Source organism: Amblyomma americanum, chromosome 1 (assembly GCF_052857255.1).
Source record: "Amblyomma americanum isolate KBUSLIRL-KWMA chromosome 1, ASM5285725v1, whole genome shotgun sequence".
Taxonomy (NCBI): domain Eukaryota; kingdom Metazoa; phylum Arthropoda; class Arachnida; order Ixodida; family Ixodidae; genus Amblyomma; species Amblyomma americanum.
This window is the reverse complement of record NC_135497.1, coordinates 452,597,031-452,624,743: the sequence shown is the minus strand read 5'-3', so window position 1 is coordinate 452,624,743 and position 27,713 is coordinate 452,597,031. Positions and strand designations below refer to the sequence as shown.

The window sequence follows — 27,713 nt, the reverse complement described above, 5'->3', positions numbered from 1 at the left end:
TGATTGTTATCTGACACTCGACATTCCGTTGTCAACTTCCTTGCGCCCGAATATTTTGTGTTAGCAGATAACCCAGGACTAGCGCTGAGCCCGCTTGCCCGGCAGTGGACCCAAAGGGAAAGACTCATCTGTTTTTTCGTAAGTTCTGCTCAAAAGCTCTGTGCAGCTGTTCAACAGAAAAGAGCTTGCGCTGAGCGTGTTTTATATATTTTGTCAACCCAGCCCAACGTAGCTCATGCTCATGAATTACCAGCTTTTGCGTGCTCCCGAAAATGGCGGGAAACTTTTGACAACAGTCCAGTTGAACTAACCGTTTGTGCGATGAGTTTTGTACGCGGTCCGATTTTTTGTGGCCCCGCCGCTGGGAAAGTCTGTAGAGTGTTGACTTAATGCTGCACTTTACAATTGTGTGCTGCTGTTACAATCCGCCTTCTAAAACAGGTGCAAAAATGGCGGCGAGATAAGCGGTTACGCTTTGGTGTCTGCACCGCGAAACATGTTCTTTTAAATTCAAATTTATTTCACAAAACAGGACTTTAAAAACTAAAGTTTGTTTGTTTATTCAATTTTGTTAACTTTTTTATAGTTTTATACTTTGCTGTAAAAAGTATTTGTAATTCATATAAAACGAATTGAAATGAGCCACTTTATTAATAAAGATGTACACATTAGAAGTGATTGACTGCATTAAAAAAGTCTGTTCATACTGTTTCAATGCTAGTAATCATGCTCATGAACAGAGCTCAGTCAACAATTCATACTGTGGCACGATTGGTTTAGGTTACTGAAATTAAACGTTTTAAGGCTGGGTATGAAGGGAACGAGCTCAGCCTCACTGTGCTCTACATAACGTCCTAAAATTGAAGAGTTTGTCAGAAATCTGATCCGAGTGCAAGAAGTTGGAGACTTGGGGGGGGGGGGGGCACTGCCCCCTCTGGAGAAATGTTGGCGGGCAACCGGACCCCTGTTCCGGAGTCCCTGTGTTTCAAACAGTGAGGGAAGTGTCTGAGAAACAAGGTATGCATGGTGCAGTTAAGTTGTTGTTTGCCTATTGTGTTTCTCTCACGACATATGCGGTCGTGGTGAAAAGAAGGAGAGAGGGATGTTTGTGCAATGGACAGCTGAGAGTCATGACAACAGACATTAAATAATGTTTTATTTTCAGGTCTCCTACCACCGGTTTCCAAAAGAGGCAGACACCTACAGGAAATGGATAGCAGCCATCAAGAGGGATGAAGGGCCACTTTTTACTGTCTCAAAGGCGACAAGGGTGTGCTCTCTCCATTTTGTTGAGAGCGACTTTGTTGCTAATGTTGCAAATGGACACCGGCATTTGCACCAGGCCGCTGTACCATCAGTGTTCCCATTTAAAGAAATGAAAGCTGCAAGGAAGCCACCAGCCAAAAGGGCACCATTGCAGAATGTGCGAGCACCAAGAAGGAAGAGGCGAGTCGTGGATGTACAGCCTGCACAACGCAAAATGCATCTGAGCGTGAACAGCTCGTTAGATAAGACTTGGTTGACATGCAGAATAAGCAGGCAGCTTCCGAAGGAACGGATGACTTCACTATACAAGAAAACTTGAGCCGCATTGCCAACAGACAGCGGGAATCTCCTGGGAAAACAGTGCGGAGCAGTGTTTGTACCTGCAATGAAACAATTGCACTCTTGGAAGAGCAACTGAAATCATCCAAGGCAAGAGAACTGGAAGCCAGAGCAGAGGTCCAGGACCTGAAACTGCAATTAATATCGAAAAACAGTGAAGTAGACCTGCTTCGCAGGGAACTGGTTCTCGCGCAGAAAAACATCCAAAAGCTGGAAGAGGCACCTCCATTTGGTATAGAACAATTCAAAGATAACAATGACGATATTGAGTTCTACACAGGCCTCCCAAGCTACAATCATTTTCTCTCCCTCCTGAACTTCCTGGATGTCGGCAAACATGGAGAAAACATCATTCGCTACGAAGCCAACAGCTGTGGGCTTCGAAGTAATGAAAATGTTGGAAGGCAGCACAAGATCACTGTGGAAAATCAAATCTTCCTGGTACTTGTGAAACTTAGAGTTGGCCTTTTGCATAAGCACCTCGGCCATCTGTTTCACATCTCTGTCAGCACAGCGTCAAGAATTTTCTCCACCTGGATTGATTATATGTTTTTGCAGCTGACAGAGATGACACTGTGGCTGTCACGGCAAGCAGTCGACGCAGCCATGCCACCAGCCTTCAGAGAAAGGTACGCGTCCACACGCGTAATATTAGATGCAACAGAAATAAGATGTGACGTGCCTACATCTTTTGTCACACAGTCACAAGTCTACTCAGCATACAAGTCAACCCACACATTGAAAGGACTTGTAGGAATTTCCCCTCACGGCGTACTGACATTTGTTTCCGAACTGTACACAGGAAGCACTTCCGATAGAGAATGTGTGGTACAGAGTGGATTTTTGAACATGCCATTTGATCCAGATGATTCTGTAATGGCCGATAAAGGATTCAAAATAGCAGACCTTCTAGAGAGCAAGAATATTAAGCTCAACCTGCCGCCCTTTCTCACACGCGGGCAGTTTACTCCTACAGAAGTCGAAGAAACCCAAGAAATCGCTGCCATCAGGATTCATGTGGAACGCAAGATAAGAAAAATCAAGGGCTACCATATATTTGACCATTCAATTCCAATCACCTTGGTACCCTTAGTAAATCAGATGTGGACGGTGTGTGCAATTCTTACGAACTTTCAGCCACCACTCCTAAGGGACGCAGAGTGATATGCGATTTCAAGTGTATTGTGCACAGTATCTGTGCATGTTACTGCACTAGACAAATGTATTAGGGGAATCCCCCAAGGTGGAGTAAATTTGTAATAAGGGAGTAATTACTCATTGTCATCCACCCAAGCGTAGCCATACGGCTACAAAGGACTCGGAAACTTCGTAGTTAAAGAAAAATTCGTCCTGGTCCGGGGTTCGAACCTGGGACCACCGCTTTAACGGAGCAGTCGCTCTACCAACTGAGCTAACCGGGACGGTAAGCCTATGGTAGGGCGAGACTGAATTGATTAATAACTCGAAGTGGGAACAGTGTTAGACAAATGTTTTAGGAAATCCCCCAAGGTTACCCAAGGACGAATTTTTCTTTAAGTACGAAGTTTCTGTGAAAGCTGTATAGCTTTCCTTTGTAGCCGTATGGCTGCGCTTGGGTGGGCGGCAATTAGTAATTACTCCCTTATTACAAGTTACTGCACTGTGGCAGTAGCTTCCTGAACAGTTTTTCATGTGGGCAATAAACAATGCTTTTTCCAAACCACTTTATTTACTGAATGGAAGTTCTGTCTTGTCTAGGCAATACATCCTCTGCAAAGTGCGTTTCCTCCACATTATTTCAGCTGGAAAATTAAAATGTGCGTCATTACCCGCTGCAGTGGCTCAGTGGTTACGGCGCTCGGCTATATTACAAGTAGCCGTGTTGGTAATGGCAGATATCATTGACTGTATCCATTCTCTCACACTGAGAGCCAACCTGCTTTTTTATATTTATGCACAGTGAGTGAATTCAAGGTTTTGTTGGCTTCATTCACCTCAGACTAAGTCCAGAGAGATATGGCAGAAGTGTAGTGAAGTAGAATTCGTCCAGTACCCGTCTGACATTCTTCCACTCAGTCGGCTCGAACCTTATCCTTTCAATGAGAATGAAATGCCTTCCGAATACCACAAAGTCACCCCAACCTAACTGGGAAATACCCATCTGCCCCGAGAACTGGTAAAAATAATCGTGATCTCTTTTCAGATGTGGCACATTGTCAATCAAGCTGCTACAAAAATCAGCCGCCAGAAGTTCATGTGCCTTACAGTCCCGCAGACTATAGGGGCACTTAATTTCAACAGCTCCATAGGAGCCTTCTACTGAATCATATACGATCGAGGCGAGGCACCCAACCATGTCGGGCGAGGCACCCAACCATGGGAAGTCCGGGTTAACAAGGAGCCCGCAGCTGGTAACAACAGGAGCGTGGCCCATTTTTCTGAGCACATCTTCATACCGCTGAGCAGCCACAGCTTCCATTTTGACTCCGTAGCTGAAAAGAATTGTATAATTTAGATGATGTACTGAAAATAGATTTAATTTTCTTCTTAAGTCCTTTTTACCATCAACATGCATGCAAATATTATACTACACAATATATGTCATCAATATTATAGACGGATTCATGTGAACCGAAAGAAAAGGATACTTACTTGACTGCAGGGACCCTCGAAAGTTCTCTGGACGCCGTAATGTTCTCAAGACCCTTGGTAGTCCATGGCGACTTTCGCTTCATTACGTGCCCAAATTTAGATGACGTAAGGCGGAGTTTTCGTTCTTTCTGCCACGCTGCACTTTTTGCTTGTTGCCGAGTGTTTCTTTCCAGGGCTTTTGCTGCCTCTGTCGTCACAATGATTTCCTGCGTTGTGCTAGGCCAACCCATGCAAGAGCAACACATTTTGGTTCCTACTGTTGGTGTAAAATGGACTAGATGGCTTATCACTAAAGATGTAGAAGAAATACCTCACATTCACCTGTTACACAAACAATAAGGGAATAGTAACATTCTCTTGCATCCACACCTTGAAAAATGAAGCGCTGGCTAGCTAGTGCTCTGAACATAGCAGCCGCCGCACCAAAAGACACTAATATGTCAATTAGCACTCACTGACCTGCACAATGCTGTTTCCATTGAGGTATGCTGGAGGAAGCCATGCAGTTGTCTCCTCGAAGCATTTCCAAGCTGGGATATTTTCGACCGTAGTTAGTGCAGCATTTTCCAACCCGGAGGAGAGCACATCGAATCCGTGGGGCACCAAGGACATCTGGTAGCTCTGCGGCGATAGTGACGAAACGACCCCGAACCTCGACTGTCTTGACTCCCCTTCATCTGTTAAGAGAAGGCCTTTAGCGAAGTCCTTATCGGGGTCACACGCGAGGAGGTCCAACGCTAATCGCCTCTTCGCGTCCTTCTGCTGGGGGCGAGTTCGACGCTGCACACGACGCTCCTTTGGCAGAGCAATCCTCGGAGTGCTGCGTCCACCCTCCTTCACACTGCGCCAGTCGACTGACTGAACAGAGCACCCTTTGACTGCGCTGCCCCGAGGTACCCTCCACTGCTGGGGCAAGTCTGTACACGCCAACGAATCTGGCGCCTCGGTGAATCCCCTTGACTGCAGTAGCATGATGGTGCGCAAGACGGCGAGCAGGTGGTTGCAGGCGAGCTTTCCTGCAGGGCACTCACAACAGCCGTCGACGATATGAGCCGTGTCGTCGACCGCAGCCATCACGGCGTATGGCGCCGAATTTTTTTTTTGCGCTTTTTTCCCCCTCAGCACCAATAACCAAACCACAAGCAGCAATTTTCAGGGGGAAAGTTGGCAGTGCCTTAACTTGAATAACCCTGGAATTCAGCGGGAAGCTTCTGCGCGCATGGTTACCCATCACGTGGCTTCACATCACCCCATCGGGTGCTCTTAAGGTCAACCCAAAGGGCACCCCAATGTCAAAGGTCAACTGAAGGTCATGGGTAAAGGTTCGACGCCATAACTGTGCCACATACGTGACCCACTGCTGTCGTTGGTTGAGGTGAAGGTCGTTGTGCTGCCTATCCGAAAACTGCTTTACTTAGCATAATGATGTTTTTCGATAAAAAAAATAAGTGAAATGAATCATGTGACTTTCGTGTCTGAGTAATCTCAAGGGTGATCACAGCAGCATCGCCTTTCCGGAAAACGCGCTGTTGTGGTCAACTAATCACTGGCAGCCGTTCTGTTTGGCGATAAACTTGCACTGTAGTGCGATGTAAGCGCCCCGTCATTTCCACACTTTTCGAACACAGTCATGTAACTGTGCTCCCATTTAAGATTTGCATCGCTTAAAACAGGACGGCGACGGACGGATTTTTGTTGGGTAAGAACACCCGTGGTGCCGTAAAAAACCTCACAAAGTTAATTTTCAATTTTGTTCACCCTCAGTGGTCGTAACGCCAACTTCTCTACAGCTCTCAAAAAGCACGCCTCAGCTGCCTTGTTTACTGCAGTACCGAGACGCGCGCGAGCCGACGGCACGCGAGTCCTCGTTGGCGTTCCATAACCCTCCTCGCTGCTCCGGCCCCTCCTCCTCTCCCCCACCCACTCCTCTTTCCGTTTACACTGCGCCAGCTCTTCCGAGCCTTCGGCGCAGGCCTGCCAACCCTAGGGATTTTCTCCTATATCTAGAGAATTTAAACGTTTAGGGGAAAAATAGATTAATATATTATTGTTGTAATGTAGGGAAATTTTACTTTCTGTATGGGTCATTTTTATTTTTCCGTGTGAATAGGCTCCTTATTCACACTTTCTTGACCACCTTGATTTTGAGAGTCTACCAATGCGCCATCTGCACGTGCGGAAAGCATTGATGGGATCGAGGTAGCGGGGTCGGGCAGGGTGGAGGTACGAGGATGACGGGACTCAGGAAGACATTGGGGGACAACAATATATTTATTCTATTTACATGGTGAATCAAATGCACGGACTGTACAGGGATGATGAGGGAAGCGCTGCAGAGAAGAGCTCTAAAGACTCAATGAGGCAGACGGGCGCCCTGAAATAAGGCTTTGCCTCTACAAGCTTCCCTGTTCGCCGCACTGCAGTGCAACAGAGTTTTCTCTCTGATCAACCTGATGAGAACAAAGACTAGAAACAGCTTGGCGACGCAAACCCTGGAAGCTACCCTTCACGCCAAGCGGCTTCTAGGAGGAGCCAACTCTTATGACTTTGCAGTGAAGGAACACTTAATTGGCCTTCTGAAAAAAGACATATGTAGATGCATGAGTGAAACGCAGTCGGAATGTCAACTGAATTACGTGCCCTGTGCACAAAGTGGATTTGCCTCGCTGTTTGACTGCAGTCGGTGAGCGTAAGTGTTCACGGCGAGATTTCGCGGGCGTAAGTACGTCCGCAATAGCTTTCTCTACGCGACCTATGTTTTTTTTTTCTGTCGCGTGGTGTATGCTTGGCCCTAATACTTGACTACGGGTAGTTTGTCTCGCGTTATTGCGCGTTGGACCACGATTCGAACGCGTTCCGAAGGCGAAAATACGTCCCCGAATCGCTTTCTCTGCAGTGGCTGCAGAAATATGCCCTAGCCCGAAGGCGAAAATACGTCCCCGAATCGCTTTCTCTGTAGTGGCTGCAGAAATATGCCCTAGCCCGAAGGCGAAAATACGTCCCCGAATCGCTTCCTCTGTAGTGGCTGCAGAAATATGCCCTAGCCCGAAGGCGAAAATACGTCCCCGAATCGCTTTCTCTGTAGTGGCTGCAGAAATATGCCCTAGCCCGAAGGCGAAAATACGTCCCCGAATCGCTTTCTCTGCAGCGGCTGCAGAAATATGCCCTAGCCGCTGAGGTTATAGAAAAGAAAGGAACGGAGCGAAGAGCGGAACGGCTGTGAAAGAGGAGAACAACTAGGCGAGGAGGCGGAGGAAAAGAGAAAATAAAAGGAAAGAGGAAAAAAGAGGGCGAGGAGGGTACAGGAGGAGGAGAGGCGCCGTTGCGAGAGGGGTTATGCAACGCCAACGAGGAAAATGATGTAATCAACACAGCAGCTGCAGTACGCGAGACGATATGACGCAGGATACCAACGCTGCTACTTGCACCGCCGCTACATTCGCGCACTCGCTTTCCTGCACAATGGCGTCGTAGCACACTGTTGCCAGAACACGTTACAGCTTTTCTCAGTGTTGCTGGCATTTATGCAACTCGTCTCTTGCGTGGGTTCGCTCCAACAATTTTGTTTTTGCCATCCGCTTTATTCTTGTCGCCTGTACCTTAAAATACACAATTTCTAGATTCCAATATAGCGATGATTCTATGGGATTAATGCGGCCACCGCGATAGCAGCGAAGAAGCGCGCGCACGTACCGCATCTTCGCACGCTCCAGGCATGCTCCCTTTTCATTGCTAAATCCCTTTCCACAGACAGCTGCTCAGGCTAACCGAGACTCATCGCAGTGCGTTTCTGAAGGACGGTATTTGCTTACGTCAGCTTTGTCCCTCTTTCCCTTATACAGTATTGTGCGTTTTTATCGCTGACACTTTCAAAAATTTCCCCGCCTCAACCGCTGGCTCGTTTGCGGTGAAACTGCACACAGAGCTTGCGTATTATGGTAACTTTTGTATCGTAGGAAGTTTGACAACGGTACTTACTTAGCTGAGCTGTGCATGATGCGAAAACATAGTCGTCTACGTAGAGATCGGCAACCAAAACCCGCAGACGACGCTTTTTCGCTAGATAGATAGATAGATACTTGAGGCCTTGCCCTTTGTAACGGGTGGGCACCACTAGGTTGGGCACCCGGCCAAAAAAAACAAAAAAAAGCAAGAAGATGGAAGCACACAAGGAGAGAAAGATAAAACGCACAAAAAAAGGAAAAAGAAGAAAGAAGAAAAAAACACGCAAAGGCTAAAGTCAGGAGGTTGGGGGGGGGGGGTTCGCTCATCGACCTCGTTCACTTCCGACTCTGCGGCTTCGCGCTTTTAAACACAGTGCTCCACCAAAGAGTTAGTCGACGCTTGGTTCGCAGCACCCCCTCGCTCTTGACCTTGGAGCTGTCTCCTTCGTCGTCCACTGCAGGACCGTGAAACCCGAGCGCCTGTGGGAATGTGGTGCCCTCTGTCGGCATTGGATGGAGTCTCTGGCACATCACCAGGTGCTCGATGGTTTCCTCCGCGTCGCCACACACTCGGCATATTGCTGCCTGTGCTTCTGGTGTTGCGTCGAAGTGACGGCGGTACACCAGTGTTCGCAGCGCTCCGGCACGGGCCTCAAACAGCAATGCGCTACCCAGGCCGTTGTCAAAAATCTTTTCAGGTCCGATGTTGTTTTTGCACTCGCGGTACACTGCCAGTGTCGGTTTTTCCGCGAGCGCCTGCAGCCATTGGCGATTCTCTTTTTCCTGGACCCGTCTCCTTGCCTCCTGTTTCCATGCCGTTGCCGATTCGGCACTTATGGGTGTCTGGAAAAGTCCATACTTGCCTTCTATCTTGTGGAGGCGCTTCACCCATGTAGTGCGTAGGCATGTCGCAGCGAGGTATTCAAAGACCCGCCTTGCCCATCGGTTGTGGCTCATGAACTGCAGTCGACCGCGGTACTCCAGCTTGCTGCATGCCTCCCTTGCCTCAAAACTAGACCATCCCAGGTCGCCTTGAATGGCTGCATTGGCCACCCGTCCATGACATCCGACTGCAGTGCGGCCGACCTCTGTCTGCGCTCTAACCAATTTCTGGTATCTGATGGGAGGCAGACCACCGCGTTGGCGAATGTGAGTCCTGGCACGTGCGCGAGCTTCCAGAGGTCGCGGACCATGGTGTACTGGTGGCACCCCCACAGGCACCGACGTCGGAGGATGCATTGCGCTCGAAGTGCAGATTGACGGACCTTGGCCTCGTGCAGTCTGAACATGTCAGTCTCAGCACACAAATTTATGCCCAGGTATTTATACGATCTGTCGACTTTCAGGGTCTTTTCATTCAACGTCAGCGATAGCTGATCATTCGCCTCGCCTGCCAGCTGAAGGGTGGCAGTGGCGTCATCTGTTTGCGGTAGTGCAAAGCGTAACGACAAGGCCGTCGAGGAGAGCGTTGCAAGGAGCGCGGGCCGTTTGAATATGCCGTTCCTGTCGTTTCGTCTGCTTCTACTGAAGCGCTTACAACATTTTCGACTAATTAAGCGGAAAAATATCAGAACAAATGATTTAACGAGGCTTTACCTTTTAAAGAATATTGTTTGCAATGCTCGCCTCGGCGGCCTTGTCGCGACGGTTTCCACTGCCCAAAACAGATGGCGCCACTGCCGGTTCTCAGCGCAAAAGCGTCGTCTACGGGTTTTGCTTAGCCGATCTGTCGTAGACGCTTACGTTTTCGCATCATGTGCGCCTGAACTAAGTAAGTACCATTACTTGCTACGATACAAAAGTTACCATAATACGCAAGCTCTGTGTGCAGTTTCACCGCAAACGAGCCAGCCGTTGAGGCGGGGAAATTTTTGAAAGTGTCAGCGATAAAAACGCACAATACTGTATATCACGTTCATTCTACTTGATCGCCATTCATTGGGGGCTTTGCCATCCACTACCATTTTGTTCACTACCTCTACTAATGTTTGCTTGGCTTTTGGTCCAAGCTTTTATATTAATATAATCGGAATACCATCTGGTCCTGTCGACGTGTCACTAGCAACCTTTTCTTGTAACGCGAGCGCATGGTTGCGCTCTCTGGAGGGTCACTGCGTCCGACATGGCCGCGCATCGAAGCGAAGTGGCAGATGACGCGAAGCGCCACGCCCAGGTCAAACTTCTGCGCCACTCGGCTGCGATGAGTGGCCGTGTCGGACGCAGTGGCCCTCCAGTGAGTGCAGCCACGCACTCGCGTGTTCAGAGTGGACGACCCTGTACGTATGGGACCGCTGCTCGCTTCGACCGACGGATGCCTCGGGGACTGCAGAACCACGTACCGTGCCTGATCGTATTTCTGACCATTGCCACGCGTTGTAAAGAATTCACATTACTAACTTGCCTATACTCTGCGCAAATCAGGACGAAAGCTCGGAACGGATGAGCGCACATATGGCCACTCGATCAGCCCATAAATTACGCGAAATGAAAGCGTATTTTCATACGGTCAATTACGACAAGATTTTCCTGAGAAAGCTTCGAAAAGACTCATTTTTCTGGAGCGCCTTCGAAGGCACAGGCACTACACAAGTGCGAGCACACAAACCACACAAGCGTCCTTGCACAACGAATGTGCCACACCACATGTCCAGAGCATCCAGAGGCCGACCAAACAAGCAGGTGATGCAAAAGGCCCGCACGACCGCGATCCACAAATCTCAAATGACGCCAAGCCAATCTATAAATCCATGGGTGAAAATAACGACCTGACATTCGCCGACGCGCGATTAGAGTAGCGCAGTCTTAACAAAAGACGATGGCTAGGCTTATACCCCTGTTACACGGGCGTTTTCAACGGCAGTTCAGTTGATTCTCAGTTGAACTGAACGGCAGTTAGCGGTGTTACACGGCAGTGCTAACTGCCGTTGAAATCTCAACGGCAGTTGAGTTCGACTGAGATCGGGGACCCCAGTTATATTCTAGAGCACTGTACCCCAGGCTGCGTTCCAATACTCTAGACGTCTAACAAGACGTCTAGTGTGACGTCTAGGAAGCCGTCTACAGAATTGGAACGCGTCCCAAGATGGCGGCTGTCCGGCTAGACGTCTAAGTAGCCGTCTACTTGGGAGTATTGGAACGCAGCCCCAGTTGAACGGCCAACTGACAAGATGGCGACCTACAGACCGAAAAACTTGCCCTCTTACTGGATTGTCTTGGCTCAGTGTGCTTCGAACCCGCAAATTTCTACCGCAAAGCAAAAAGTACACAAAAATAATTGTCACTATAGTAAAGAATATATACACTACGATCATTTACAACAAGAAAAAATGCACACTGCATTTTTTCTTATTTAAACTTCGCTCTAGACGCGAGGACATGTGGTTAGAATGCGAACTGAACTGAACGCGAAGTGCTCGTGTAACAGCTGGCGATTCCAGTTGAGTTCAACGGCAGTTGAAATCCTCAACTGGCGGTTAACTGAACTGTCGTTGAAAACGCCCGTGTAACACGGGTATTAGCCTTTGATGGATTCTACGTAACTTTGCAACGCGATAGTGTATTTTTTCTACTCGTTTTCCATTACTTTAAAAGTAATGCAAAACGACCTCTTAACAACACAACTTAAGGCCCATTGCGTTTTTTTTTTTTGCACTTCTCCGATACGATGCGCTGGTTACTACTATTACCTTTGAATGGGTGTCTTCCGTGCGGGGCGACAGAGTAAAATAAAATATCTTCCCGTATGATTACTTAGCGATGCAGCGCTGGCCAGACACATTTACGCCAATCAACCAAATGATCAGGCAGGTTTTCGTAAAGGACACTCAACAATAGACCATATTCACTCTCAATCAGACGATAAATATGCAGATTACAATAGCCTTCATTGATTACGAGAAAGCATTTGACTTAGTGGAATTAGGGTGTGGAAGTCTGAAAATACGGAAAGATACCTGTAACGACTGTATAGCAACTGCTGTCCCCCATAAAGTCACCAATTAAATTCCGATAAGGGCGTTGGGCAGGGAGACAACCTCGCCAGTGCTATTCATTGCCCGTTTGCAGAAATTCCGAGGCCTGCGTCGAGAACAGGTGGGTATAAGTGCCAATGGAGAATACCCAAGTAATCCAAGATTCGCTGATCACATAAGTCACTCAGGAGATGAACTGCATAGCATGATCAATGACTTAGGCAGAGCAGAACAGTGGGTCTAAAAATTAACACGCACAAAACTAATCAACAGCCTCACAAGGAAACAGCAGTTCACGACTGGTAGCAACATGCTGAAAGTGGTAAGGAAATAGTGTACTTAGGGCTGGTAGTGCCCGCTGATCCAGATCATGAGAGGGAATTAACTAGAATAAGTATGGGGTGAAGCGCATATGGCAGGTTTGCTCAAAAAATGAATGAGAGTTTACCAATATCCCTGAGGAGAAAGGTATACATCAGCTGTATCTTAACAGTACTCACCTGTGGGGCAGAAACACGGAGGCTAACTAAAATGGTTCAGCTTAAAGGTGCACTAAAAAGGATTCTGAGCTCATCCCTTTACCGCGGGAACTCGACCTACACTCTCCGAGCACTCTTAGAAACCTCGGATTATTGTCGTCTGCGACAGATTTCTCCACTGAATCAAATAAAAAGTCCTGGATCCCGACCTTTTCTTGAAGTCGCCCACGAAAGGAGGAGGAGTCAACCAATGCGTGGAGGACCTTTCAGCCAGCCGATTTCGCTTTTATTTTGTTCTTTAGGTTTTCACGAATAGTTTCAGTCGCAGAGAACATAGCCGCTAATTACGACCACGAAAAGAAAATTAAGCGTGGACTCTGTTTTGTGTATCAGTCCGCCGATGGCAGAGTGGCAAGCCACCACGCGATTGGCTGAGAGGCACACCACGCGTTGCTTAACTCCTCCCATCCTCGTAGGAGAGTTAAAATAAAGGCGGCAGCCGGGAAGCTTAATTTGATTTAACAGGGAAGTTGTCTGCACAGGACAATAATTCGAAGTTGCTAAGAATGTCTGGAGCATGCAGATAAGAGTTCTCGTGGCAAAAAGATGAGCTCAGAATCCTCTTCAGTGCACCTTTAGGTTAAGAACAACGCAGCGAGCTATGGGAAGAAAAATGATAGGTGTAATGTTAGATGACCGCCCCCCCTTTGTCACTTGGTGGCTGGCTTCTGGCCGAGCTTGCCACACTGAGTGGAGGGCATCTCCGAGACTGAAACCACCACCCCCACATGCTCTAAGGGTGTCTGGAAGCACATGCAACAAGTATGCATCAGTGACAGTGTGCCCTTGGGAACAGAGCGCTGTCACCATCGTAATCGCTATAGGGAGGAGGGAAGAGCTTCCTTGGCCGCCGGCGCTGCTGCACGATGCTTCCTCGTGTAAACGCAGTTTCCGTCCATTTGTGTCTTCTTAAGCTGGGCACGCAGTGTAGGCCTTGGCAGCTTGTCACACTGATGTGCGCCGATAACGTCACATCACGTGCTCATTTTTTGACAGGAGCTCTGGCAGGTGTGGCATGCTCGGCAAACTTGGCAGAGCGCCAAGACACTGTGTGCCCTGAACAGAAAAGTCTGCGGCAGTGGCTACATGCATGGGGGAATACGTGGGAAATGTGGGTGTGTTCTTTTGGCATTTTTTTTGCCAGTCTAGATATAACAATTGGTTGTAACGATCGGATTTTTCGATTTTGTCAATATTTTTATAAGTCGATTGCACAGTACAAGGAAACAGAATATCACACAAGAGTAGGAACACCAGCAAACATCTGTTTGACACATAAAAAAAAACTGAACACATAAAAACATGTGTTGCCTGCTTCTCAACAGGTGTGTATACATTTTGAAACGATGTGATATTCTTAAAAATCTAGGGAGGCCACGCTCCGTGAAGCAGGCCTTCCGTGGGAGCCAAGAGGTGGCTGCACTGACGCTCACGAACGCCCCTCATTGGTCTCTCCGCTGGCGTAATGTTGGTGTGTCCTTTTGGCATTTTTTTGCCAGTCCAGATATAACAATTGGTTGTAACGATCGGATTTTTCGATTTTCTCAATTAAATAAGTGGATTGCACAGTACAAGGAAACAGACTAGCACATTAGAGGAGTAGAAACACCAGCAAACATCTGTCAAATATGCACCCTATTCACGAGTATGCCTGTAGCTCCAGAGACCCTTCAGATACGTCAGACGAAAAAAACTTGAAACATAAAGGAATCTGCTGCCCGCTTCTCAACAGGTGATTTAACATTTTGAAACGATGCGATATTTTTAAAAATCTAGGGAGGCCTCTGCTCAAATCAAGACAATACCTGCAGCCACTTATCAGTATTTCACAACATTCTATACTCTAGAACAAGAACCAATATTTAAAAACCTAACTTATACATACATTCACATGTACCAACCATTTTTTAATAGTTCATGAATACACTTAAAGGATAGAGAACGGTTGTCACACAACTGCAACAAGGTCATGGAGGAGTTGTGGCACTTTTGTGCTCTCTCTCTTTGTGGCCTTTTAAGTGGTGCTTTTCTTTATAACGCATAGGGCAGAGGTCGCACTGAAAAAGTCTTTCACCAATGTGCGCTCTCATATGTCTCGCTCGGGTTGAGTACTGTGCAAAGGCCATGGGGCACATCGAGCACACGTATGGCTTCTCCTGCGTGTGGGTACGTATGTGATCGACAAGCACACTTCTATGCGCAAAACGTTTTTCACAGTAATCGCACTTGTAAGGCCGGTCACCTGTGTGGGTGCGGATGTGCGTAATCAAATTGGTCTGCTGTGTGAAACTGCTGTTACAAAAAGTGCATTGGTAAGGACGGTCACCTGTGTGTGTACGAATGTGTGCTACAACGGTTCCCTTTTTCGCAAAGTCACAGTTACAGTAATCACAACGGTATGGGCGTTCACCAGAGTGGGTGCGGAAGTGTTCCAACAGCTTGCTTCTTGAAACGAAACTTTTGCCGCAGGAGCTGCACTCGTGTCGCATCTTGCTGCCGAGGTCATGTCCCTGCCAACGTAAATTTCCTCCAGGAGGTCCACCATGCTCGTTCACGCTTCCCAAGCCTGCAACTGAAAGGCGGGGTATTTTTAGTAAGGCACAGGATCTTAATTATCAGACATCACCTCACCTGCACCTTAAAAATGTAGTGCCAAATTCATTAGGCTGACTCAAGAACTGTTTTGGAACAAAACTGCACTTTCTAGGGGCTCAGGTCTCGTGCTCTCATGAGCATTATGCGATAGTACCAAAAAGCAGGCAGCATTAAAGGAACCTTTCGGAAATATTTTCATCCCACAGCTCTGCAACAAAACTAAAGAGCACCTAAGGATGTTGGCTCAGGGTTCATTCTACCACCTTGGATTGCAATGAATACATGACAGCTGACATATATGAGCACACAGCACTGAAATACATTTTTGAAGAGAATAAGAAAAATTAAATCAGAAGGAAACACTCCCTCTTGATGCACCCTGCTTATTGTGCAATTCATCAAATGCCTAAAGGTGGCTTAGAATATCTGAGGGTGGAAACTACAAACCTAAAGCAACAGACAGTGTTATGGTGGTGCCAATGTTATGTACATGATCAACTATAAACATCAGTTGCTGATGCTGAACCACAACAAAACAGACTACTCAGTACAACCAAATGCAATAAAATGCACAGAAGGAACATGCTTCGGTTCCCACTAGTTTGCAAAACAAAAGTGGATTCAGGAAAATGTACAGTTACTACGTTTATGGGCGAGGTTTATCATTAATGCCAAACTAAAGCACAATAGGAAAAAAAGGCAAAGAATTAAGCTGGAAGGCAGTAAAACCACCACAATATAACAAGAAAAGACATTTGCAGAAACTGCAGCCCCTGCAGCACAAGAAACAAGCTCAAAGATGATACACAAAAGGTACAGACCGCCAAATGGCTACTTATTCCTCTGCATGCGTCTTTCTACTAAAGCCTTTTGCATTTGGTGAATAAACATGGAGAACCACTGTGCTGTGCCAAATGATCATAAATATTGCTGTACACTCATGCCGTTTTCTGCATACTCAGACACAATATTGCACACAGCATTGTTCACAAAGCTCATCATTCAAGTGTAAGAAATGGCGTAAGGGGACACGGCCTCATGCAGCACACAGTGTGCACAGACATTAGGCATCGAGATCATTGTTTCCACTACTCTACAGCTATCAGTAATAAGTTATTGGGGATCAGAATGCTGGGAGAAGTTATCTTGATTCTTCCAGTGACAGCTTGTGTTATTTGGCTTGCCAATGATGACCTGCAAAATGAAAGAGGAAAGCAGTTAAGCGCTACAAAAAAAAAAAGACAATAGAAGCAGTGGTACTAATATCTTCACAAATTCAACAACCATAATTTAGCAGCCTTGAATGGATTTGAAGGGCAGATTAGTTAGCTACAATGAAAGTGGTACTAAGGGACCTAACAGGGTGGTAGCGGTGACCGAAATGCATTTGGTAGCAGAGAGGAATGGTTCCTTTGTACAACAGGAGTATATTTGAATTAATGCCTAGCGAGACTTTACAGCATAAACAGCTAGTCTGTGCTATTTCAGAATGTAAGGACTACTGACCATAAAAAGATTGATGGCAGAACACATGTAGCACACACCATTTCAACCACTTCCTTCTTGAAAGCATGATACTATGCAACGTTAATTCGCAGCAGTTTTTCTACCCTATAAAACAGCAGCGCATGCAGAGTAACTTAACTCATGCAGACGTGAATACCAGAATCAGACCACACATTAGATTTCAAATGTGTGTGCGTCAGTGCGTTTTAACTTCCTTAACACTGTACTTTGAGTCTCAATAAAATGCCAGTTTCACACATAAACATGACTCACAACCAAACTAGCCCATTTCTGCAAAGTTTGAGTGCAACAGAGTTAATGACTAAGCTGCAAGAACCATTTACACACTCTCCCAACAAGGAAAAAATGAACGGTCAGCATGTCTGAGACACCTAGATGCTCTGGAGCTCCTGCAAACAAGAAAAAAGCAATCAATCAGTACCATGCTTTCCTTACGCTGTTATGCTTAGTGGCATAACAGCCGACACAAAAATGCAGTTGCGTTCAGCCTATCGCATCAGTTCACAGCCAAGTAACGGCTTCAGAAGGGCATTAAGAAGCACTTAGTTTTTGTTAAAGCCACAGACTAAATTGATGAAAGTGCATGTATGCAGATAAAGTAGACAGCACAGGAGCATGGCAGTATTTCTCAACTCAAAGTAATGGCCACTTACTCCATGACATTAACTCAAGGCTGCTATACCAAAAAGATGCATGGCCCCACAGTTAGTTTCCCCAGCGGTAAAGATACAAACACACCACAAAGTCTCAATGCTAATGTAAGTCAAACTGCAGAGGCATGATGTATGACAAAATTGTGAACTGACAAAACACAAGAGAAAATTTTCTACCAGCAAGTGCAATACACATACACATAAATGATCCATCATGATGCCACACAGCAACAGACAAAAAAACGGCAGATGACAATAACTTGAACTTCTGAGCTGGTTTTTAAAACTGCAATTGTGTAAGCTGCAACAAGTGAAAGGCTTGCTGTAACCGGTAAAAGGCTAAACATCTGAGAGCAGTGGCCAGCACAGCAAGTGCTATGGATGTGAAAGCTGACATGAATGTGCAGTCTTGCATTGATAACAGTGAGAAGAAGTGAGTACACATGTTGAAATGCCACCAAAGTTTGGCAACACTACAATCCTGATTATTAAACAGTGAAACTGCGTTAACAGGATTATAGAATTTTCAGAAAACGTTACAAACATGAACAGTGACACACAAAAAATGCCGATTTTTTAGAAAGTGAGAAGGAAAGAAATGGAAGAATAGCATGGTTATCCCTTTTCTATCTTTCTCAATAAAAATTAAGAGAGCTCCTGAATCGGACACACAAACCATGCCACACCAGATTCCGGCTACGGTTCTGTGCCTACTTGCACTCCCCACTAATGCCACTAGAGCACCCACATGCAAAGGGCATTACAAAAACAGCTTGCAGGCTAATCCTTTATGCTGCAGGGTACCTTCTTGTTGCACTCCTTTTCACGGAGCTCCCACCGAAGCCCATGCATTCTTGGAGGCTATCATCTCATATGTGTGCCTAAAATCCTATAGTACACCGCTAGCTGTACAAGAAGTGTTGACGACATTTGGCACCTCGTGCAGTACCAACTGTGCACCAGATGAGCACAGGTGCAGAGAAGGGGTAGACTGACCTTTACACAGGTGGTGCTATGTACTCTAATGGTTGGACAGACACAGCACTCCAGACGTCAAGAGACTACACTAAGGTCAAAAGGTAACCATACAATGCATTTTATACATTATAAAATGCAACAGCTCTCTTGGCATTATATGCGAATTCATTTACCAGAGCCAAATAATGTTTTCCCACAAAACTAACTTGCTGTAAGAACAGTAAGGCACTCTGTTTTTTCCCTCTAAATGTATGCACCAGGCACACATGCAGAGTTTAAACAGGTCAGCTTTGTTCGTAAAAGCAATAGTTTAAATTAACCCAACAAGCACTGCCCCAGTGGAACAAGAAGCAGTGTCAGCCACACGTCACAATTTATATTTCAGCCATGCACGTGTGAGGTTCAGCTGGCTAATGTCCTGTGGGCAGAAAATATTTAAACAGCACCTGTGTGCCCTTGTATGATAAATATGCATAGATATTTTTAACAAGGAGCTTGTCGACACAAGAGGAAGGTGGCCAACTGAACCACTGACACAGCTCAGCTGGCAATGCTTGTCAAATTTAACACTGCTAAAAGGCATCTGAGCTTTGTGGAAAAGCGTGCTCTTTCACTTTATCGGATTTCAATCTTTTTTTCACTTTATAGGATTTCAAATATTTCTGCTTGCACACCTTCAAAAGTGGCACTGACATGGGTTTTCACCCGTGTACTAGCATGTGACAACAGGTGTAAAGGTGAGCCAACAGGCTGCTCCGTTCCATGGAAATAAGTCTCAATAGCATGCACGGTCGTCACTGCGGATGTGTTGTCAGCTGGCTTCTCATGTTCAAGATTCCGCTGCACTGGTCCAGCTGCTTTCCTGCATTAACCTGGAAATTCTCACAGAGGTATTCTGTCACTGCAAAGTGAGATAACGAAGCCTGTGTTAGAAATAAAGAACTATTTCCCTTATGCATTGTTTTTTTTTTTTCTGTTTGAGTCAATAATTTTTTTTATACATCAATTCCGTCGTGTCTGGTTCTGACATTTGCTTGGAATGCACTTGTGTTTTCTATTTTGTACCTTTAGTTCCAAGTTTGTGTCAGTTACCTTCGTTTTTGCACATCTCCTCTCCAATGTACAAGTGCACCTTGATTATAAACATTTTCAATGAAACGAGCTGCCGCAGTGGCTCAGTGGTTATGGTGCTCTGCTGCTGGCCCGAAAGATGCGGGTTCCATCCCGGCCCCGGCGGTCGAATTTAGATGGAGGCAATATCCCAGAGGCCCGTGCAATGCGGGGTGGTTGAAATTTCCGGAGCCCTTCACTGCAGCTTTCCTCACAGCCCGAGTCACTTTGGGATGTTAAACCCCCGTAAACTAAAATTTTTTCAACGAAACGTGGAGCTCCTCCTTATCACTGCTAACTTTGCTCAGCAGCCACAAGTGAGTAAATGCAGAACCATGACACCATGTTTAACGTCTCAATTTTGAAACAAAAGCGATAATTTTCGTCAATGATGGTATGCAGCTTATGCCAGCAACTCAGCTAACAAAGAGCTCAGCAGCAATGAGAGAAGTGGGTAGACATAGTGGCCAAGTCGAAGGTTAAATATTGCCACTGATGAGCAACACCACCAGCATGAGACAACAGTAGTACGATGTCACAAGTCTGCTCCAAACAGAACTCTTTCTCAAGGACAACGGATCAGTAGAAAGTTGCGACTTGTGCAACAATACGCGGTCATTGGTTGCACTTGCACTGTCAAGTAAGCTCTCCCGTGTCCATTATCAAACACACACACACATAAACAAAACAGAGAATTGTTACCACGAAACAACTGCAGAAGAAATTGTCTCACAAGCCTACTCACAACTGCATGCTAATTTACGATAAATTGGTTTGGTTTAAGGGGCTCAACATCCCAAAGTGAGTACGGCTATGAGGGACATCATAGTGGAGGGCTCCAAATAACTTCAACCACATGAGGTTTCTCAACGTGCGCTGACATCGCACAGTACATGGTCCTCTAGCATTTCACCTCCACTGAAATGCGACCGCCACTCCAGAGATCGAACCAGAGTCTTTTGGGACAGGAGCCCACCGACACAATCACTCGGCCACCTCGGTTAATTTAGGATAAATGTTCATCTGAAGAGTAGCCGAAAAGTTCTACGCAAATCTGTACAGTAGCCAATGTAATCATAGCGTTAATGAGAGAAACAGTAGCGCAGAGCAATGTGTCATCCTGCCAGTAACGAAAGAGCAAGAAATCCTTAGGAGCAATGCAAAGGGGAAAAGCAGCTGGGGAGGATCAGGTAACAGCAGATCTGTTGAAGGATCGAGGGGAGATCGTTCTAGAAAAACTAGCCACCCTGTATATGCAATACCTTATGACCTCAACCGTACCAGAAGCTTGGAAGAATGCCAACATTATCTTAATTCACAAGAATGGAGACGCCAAGGATATGAAAAATTATAGACCGATCAGCTTACTATCTGTTACTTACAAGGTATTTACTAAGGTAATCGCTAATAGAGTCAGGGCAACCTTAGACTCGTAAAGGATATTCCACAATAGATCATATTCACACTATCAATCAGGCGATAGAAAAATGCGCAGAATATAACCAACCTCTATATATAGCCTTCATTGATTACGAGAAAGCATTCGATTCAGTGGAATCCTCAGCAGTCATACAGGCATTGCGTAATCAGAGTGTAGAAGAGCCTTATGTCAAAATACTGGAAAATATATATAGCAAATGCACAGCTACCATAGTCCTCCATAAAGTCAGCAATAAAATTCCAATGAGAAAAGGCGTCAGGCAAGAAGACATGATCTCGCCAATGCTATCCACCGCCTCTTTACAGGAGGTATTCAGAGGCCTGAATTGGGAACAGTTGGGAATAAGAGTAAATGGAGAATACCTAAATAATCTGAGATTCGCTGATGACATTGCCTTGCTGAGTCACTCACGGGGTGAACTGCAAATCATGATCAATGAGTTAGAGCAGAATGCTGGGTCTCAAATTAACATGCAGAAAACCAAAGTGATGTTCAACAGTCTAGCAAGGCAACAGCAGTTCACAATTGGCAGTGAGTGCCTGGAAGTGGTAAAGTACTTAGGGCAGGTAGTGACAGCTGATTCGGATCATGATAGGGAAATAACTAGAAGGATAAGAATGGGGTGGAGCGCATATGGCAGGTTCTCTCAGATCATGAATGGCAGTTTACCAACTTCCCTGAAGAGAAAAGTGTACAACAGCTGCATCTTACCGGTACTCACCTACGGGGCAGAAACGTGGAGGCTAACGAAAAGAGTTCAGCTTAAGTTAAGGACAACGCAGCGAGCCATGGAAAGAAAAATGATAGGTGTAACGTTAAGAGACCGGAAGCAGGCAGAGTGGGTGAGGGAACAAGCACGGGTTAATGACATCCTAGTCAAAATCAAGAGGAAGAAATGGGCTTGGGCAGGGCATGTAATGTGAATACAAGATAACCGCTGGTCCTTAAGGGTAACAGAGTGGATTCCAAGAAAAGGCAAGCGTAGCAGAGGGCGGCAGGAGGTTATATGGGCGGATGAGATAAAGTTTGCAGGCAAAGGGTGGATGATGCTGCAAAAGACAGGGTTAATTGGAGAGACATGAGAGAGGCCTTTGCCCTGCAGTGGGTGTAAAAAGGCCGATGATGATGATGAAATGTTCATTGCTGAATTCACCCTTTTCCCCTTTTTATAGTTTTATAGGCCCTTTCAGATTAAATAAAATAAACGTAAATGAAAGCGAGACGGAGCTCAGGCCAGCAAAGCTTTGCTGGGCTCAATGCATATTGAAGACAAACAAGGAAGCTAAGCCTGAAAAAATAATAAAAAAATAAACAAACAAAAATAAACAAAACAAGAGTCAAGCACAGAGTCACACGGGTATTGATTGATAAGCAACAGCTCAAAACATGTATGGAATGCTAGTGCTTGTTCTGTGCATGTCTCCCTTATGTCTAAGTCTTTTGTGCTGTTGCTTAACAATGTATTACCAACTCGCCCATCTAGCTATTCTGCAGGCTAATCGGAATGTCTACAGGACATTTCAGCCACCACGCCACACCTTTTGGTAGACTTAGAAGCATCAAGTGAGAATGGATAATCTTTCTGTTTGCACATGCCAGAAAAGAATATTCAGTCTCTTCGATTTGTGACAGCACTGTGGCCTGAACAATGGTCACAGTGCCTATTCAGTCTCTTCGATTTGTGACAGCACTGTGGCCTGAACAATGGTCACAGTGCCTTGTTGCTAAGCTCCAGAGATGTGGAACTACCTCCAGGCCCTATATGGAACATCATTCCAACACTGGGAACTATTCCTGAGATGGCAAAAGGAAACAAAAAACACAGACCGACCTTCAAAACTAAAACAAGAAGGATCAAGTCTTGCAAATCTCCAGCAAAGAATGTTTGTCATCGAGGACACCAAAGGACTATAACAGACATTTAAAAAACCCTAAAAAAAAAAACAGCAACAAAGGGGGTGATTTATAAAACAGATGCAATTGAAGAGTCAAGGATGCAAATCAGGTTTCAATGTCGCTTGAATTTAACAACAGAAGTCGAGGATGTTTCAAAGTAAACAACGCTGAATCAGACTCGGTTCAACCTAATTCAAAGTAGCAAGAGCACAAAATACAGGACATGGGCAGAATACAGTGGCACTTTGCAGCAAATGGCAATGCCCCTAACATTCGATAAACGACTTGAGATGATAAACACTGTCAAAAGGTAGGACCAATAGCATCTACACATGGAAGCTCAGAAGTTCCTGATAACCAGCGACAATAAAGACTCCCAGAATTGCAATACTCGACTCAGAAAGTGAAGTCGATAAACTCTGCTCAAATGGAACTGCAATCTTATCCACAGTAAGTTGTAGTTGGCACGAAACTTGGAAATAATTTTCCTTCTTGTCTGCAAGGAAAGAGGATCACAGTACAATAAGGCAGCCGTACCAGTTAAAACCAACAAACTGCAGGCAGTACACCAAACCATTTCTAGTTCTGAGGCCTGCCTATCAAGACATATTTCTCGCCACCCAACATGCACCTCATTCGGCCATCTATGATATGAAAGGGCACCTCTCTGGTGTATGCATCGGTCACCACCCTCATTTTTGTCAGCTCCAAGGCCGCGCATGAGGCAGCTCCAGCACAGCACTTCTGGATATGCATCTATGCGACCCCTGGCTCTTCCAAAGACTCGCTTAAAGAGCAAGAGATTTCTGACAACTAAGCAAGTAAAATACAAGGTATATGATGGCACCCCAAAAGAGCAGCACGCTTTGAAAAATGGAAGGAAGGCTGGATAGTGGGTGTGAGGTGGCATCGCTCTGTGTGGTAAACCTTTGATAAATGAAAGAAAGTTTGCATACCTGATATATACGACACCTATTTGCTGTATTGTCAGCTCAAATGTGTCCATTTGCGAGATTGCACAGCGAACAAAAGTACTAGAGAGTACCAGATCACTCTCTTCTAGAGTTTCACCAGTCCTCACGTCAAACTTGACTCTATTACACTCTTTATAGTAAAATGTGTGGCATGGAATTGAACGCGGCAACAAACACCAGTACCTGGCCTGTAAATAAAGACCCGCTAGTATCTACATAAAGTACAGTCAATATTGCACTTTGCAGCTATACTTGAAGATAGCTGCCGCCTCACATAAATGCCATCTGTGACAAATCTACAGGAAGATGTCTTATCTCCAGAAAACGGCTCTGTAAGGCAGCATCTGGAGTTGGATTAAATGCCACTAAAACTCTTGTTTGTCCTTAGAGTAAACAGATATAGTTCGGGCCTCATATCAGAAAACCTTCCCAGCCAAAAATTTACCCAGTGCTATCCCTGAATCTGGCATACCCATTACGAGACATAAGAGCCAATTCTAGCCAAACAGAATCTGAAGGCACCATGCAGTGATGCAAACTCATGTCATAATCGTAAAAAAAAAAAACCCTGCACCCCCTTTTCATCATGTACCTGTTAAATGGGTTGATTGTGCCCTTCATGTGCGTTCAGCGAGCAGCACCTCTACTTTTCTTTTCGTCTCGCAGCTATAAGCACAAATCACATTTAAGCCACTACAAAAACCCGTATTGCAGCTAAAACAATGCATAAATCCAAAGTGAAAATGTAATAAAGCATGAAAATGTAATTAAGAAATGTTTGAAAGAAAAACCTGACACATGGCTCTTTCACGTTTGCTTTCTCCCTTGCTCCCTGTTCTTTAGCTTTGCACATTCATGCAACGAAAGCCCAACATGCCCAAAAATCACAGCGCAGCAAACCGAATAAAATAAGACAAATGTGCTAGACAAGCAACCAATGCAAGCATTTGAAGGAACTCAAGTGTGGTGCTATACTGCACACAAACTCTTTGCTGGTGCCATTATTTGATTACAAGGTAAATACTGGGCCCCTGCATTAAACACTGCACAAAGCACACTTCTTTCACAAAATCTAAATGGTGGGCATCCACCTGAAGGCCATAGCGTGGCTATGGCTGTCAAGTGGATGCTCACCATTTCTACACGGCACACTGGTTTGCCTACAAGGATCACTACAAGTGCTAGAAAAGGAAAATACAGTAATAACCAGCCAGGTTGTACCTGAGTCTCGCTGCACTAAGTAGTTTTATGGCCATGGCCAGCTTTTCTCCTCGTTGCTGATCAAAAAAGCAACATGGACGCCATTTTGCAAATGGTAATTTTCAGGGATATACGCAAATCAGCTTCGAAATTCACGGACACTCCATGCCATTTGTGCAAACCATAGACATTTGGCATGCTCAACACACAAGAAATGTGCTTAGCACACCTATTAGGAGTGTGCCAAGCACACCCCTGCATCAAGGCATCATGTGAAAATGTTGCCCCCCAACCAAGCCACAAGAGGCTGCCTCATACTGAGTACGTGTTTGGTCCTGCTTTTTCCACGTTCTCATGCAGAATCCAGAGAACGGCAGCGCTTTTAATCGCCCAGCCTTAAGGCCTTGCAAAGACAAACCCACTGCTGCCCACTTACAAATTTTGTCTAAACTATGTCAACAGTCTTATTTATTGCAGTCCTTGAAAGTGAACAGGTCCCATGTGCACTCTTGAATCTTGTAGGATGACCTAATCTTAACTCAAGGCACAATGAGACCACTCTCTTCCTCTGCAAGTACAAGCACTGGCACAGGGACTACACCGCAGCATGCCAAGTGTTCACTCCTGCTGCAGGTAGAGAAGGTACTCCTTCTGCAACGACTGGGGGATCTCTGTCTGGTGGATGGCCTCCGGAGACACAATGCACCGACGAATCTCTTGGAAACATTTCTCCTTCAGTGAGTACACTGCATCAAAAAAGGGCAACTCTGCACTCAAAAAGATCTTCAATGACCAAGTATGCAGTGCACAACATGGAGAAACAGATGGGATAGTCTCACAAATAATTTTTGTCTCAGACTTAAAACTACTTAAGTGCACACCCCCTTTCAGCCATGTTATTACTGTAAGGAGAGGGAAGTGCAAAACTGCAGAGGCCCTCCACATTAAGAAATGCATGCATGGGCACTCAGCGAGGACTAGGATAGGTTTCTTGTGCCTGATGCGATTGCCTATTCTTAGCAAAAAAAATAAAAATAAAAACACTGATCTTGCTTCACTACACGTCATACAGCCAGTGGCTCCCTACTCTCCTTTTTTTTAAGAGCGTTCCCTACCAGTTCCCTTTCATCTGAACAACCTTTCTCCCGACATGCATCGTCATCATCATCAGCCGGACTACGGCCACCGCAGGGCAAAGGCGTCTGCCACGTTTCTTCAATTAACCCTGTCCTTTGCCAGCTGCAGCCACCGTGTCCCCGCAAACTTCTTAATCTCATCTGCCCACCTAACTTTCTGCCGACCCCTGCTACGCTTGCCTTCTGCTGGAATCCACTCAGTTACCCTTAAGAACCAGCGCTTACCTTGCCTTTGCAATTACATAGCTTGCCCAAGCCCATTTCTTCCTCTTGATATTTCGACTTGAATGTCATTAACCCGCATTTGTTCCCTCACCCACTGTGCCCACTTTTGGTCTCTTCACGTTACACCTATCATCGTTCTTTCCATGGCTCACTGTGTTGTCTTCAACCTAAGAAGAACCCTTTTCTTTAGCCTTCACATTTCTGTGAGTACCGGTAAGAAACAGCTATTGTATAAAATCTCAAATCCACATAAATCTTCAAACAACAAAGACAACATTTTTGAAACTTCATTTAGAGACCCATGGCACCTTTTAACCTATTTCAAAACCAAAAAAGATACAGGAAGGGGGCAGTTTCCCCAGATATCCCATTAACAAATTTTGACGAAAAAGTGTGCAAATTATACCTGCAATAACTAAGACAAGGATCCCCAAGTGCAAGTTTCAATAAAATTCACAATACTCTTGAACAGCCACAACACTAAGCCAATACAAATGCACCATCATGTACCTCATACAAACGGAACAGAAAAATTGCAAATTTCAGGGTTTAACCTCTCGGGCGCCAAATGGGATATGAGGGATGCCATTGTGGAGTGCTCCGGATTAATTTAAACCACCTGGAATTCCTTAACATGCACGGGCATCATACAGCACGAGCATTTTTGTATTTTGCCTCCATTGAAGTACAGATGCTGTGGCCAGGACCGAACCCATGACCTGGGATCACCAACCAAATGCCAAACACACAGAGCCACCACAGTGGGTGGAACAACTAAACAAGTGAAAACAATAAAACCTCAGGAGGCTTTCTTTCTTTCACTCATGTCATGGCGAAAACGACGAGAAACTTGCACGGACAGTGCACATGCCCAAAAACAGATTTTCCCAAGTTAGATGTAACTTTTGCCAGCAAATGATATGCACCCAAGAGGACACCCCTGAACTTGCAATGTAGTCCAAGCGTGCATTACTGCAAGTCAACATCAGCAGCACTCTGGCTTAGCGCAACAATCCTGCTAATCGGGACAGCATACAAGAACGCTTTGGGTCTACGACCCTACACCACAGACGACAAGCTGGAAGCCCTAAACGTTCATAACACCTTCGAAGATATACAGACACCCATCCTACTATCTCAGAGAGAGCACCTTGTCAGAACAGAGACAGGCAGGGACATATTAACAAAAGTAGGCTACCTTGCAGACCTACAGCTTATTCAATCCAGAGTGAATCTATCGCCAGAACACAGGGTGCGGGTACATGTAGCCCCAATACCAAAGAATATG

At 45.6% G+C, this 27,713-nt stretch overlaps 2 protein-coding genes and 1 long non-coding RNA gene across 7 annotated transcripts in view; 1 reads left to right on the top strand and 2 right to left on the bottom strand.

Annotated features, from left to right (window-relative positions):
• On the top strand, positions 1-3,304 carry LOC144115987 (uncharacterized). The gene is made up of 2 exons (XM_077650638.1): positions 1-138; positions 1,166-3,304. The coding sequence occupies exon 2, from the start codon at positions 1,525-1,527 to the stop codon at positions 2,767-2,769; it is 1,245 nt and encodes a 414-aa protein (XP_077506764.1). The 5' UTR covers positions 1-138; positions 1,166-1,524; the 3' UTR covers positions 2,770-3,304.
• LOC144115986 (uncharacterized) lies at positions 3,292-5,333 on the bottom strand. Its single transcript, XM_077650637.1, has 3 exons — positions 4,696-5,333; positions 4,237-4,442; positions 3,292-4,076 (listed from the first exon to the last, which is right to left on the bottom strand). Exons 1-3 carry the CDS (start codon positions 5,308-5,310, stop codon positions 3,575-3,577), a joined length of 1,323 nt encoding a protein of 440 aa, XP_077506763.1. The 5' UTR covers positions 5,311-5,333; the 3' UTR covers positions 3,292-3,574.
• An 8,533-nt stretch (positions 5,334-13,866) lies between these two features.
• LOC144115990 (uncharacterized) overlaps positions 13,867-27,713 on the bottom strand; it is a 39,607-nt gene continuing 25,760 nt past the window's right edge. For all 5 annotated transcript variants that reach the window (XR_013311654.1, XR_013311656.1, XR_013311653.1 and 2 more), the window contains one exon: positions 13,867-25,810. This is a non-coding gene — a long non-coding RNA (uncharacterized LOC144115990). The remainder of the gene's footprint in view (positions 25,811-27,713) is intronic.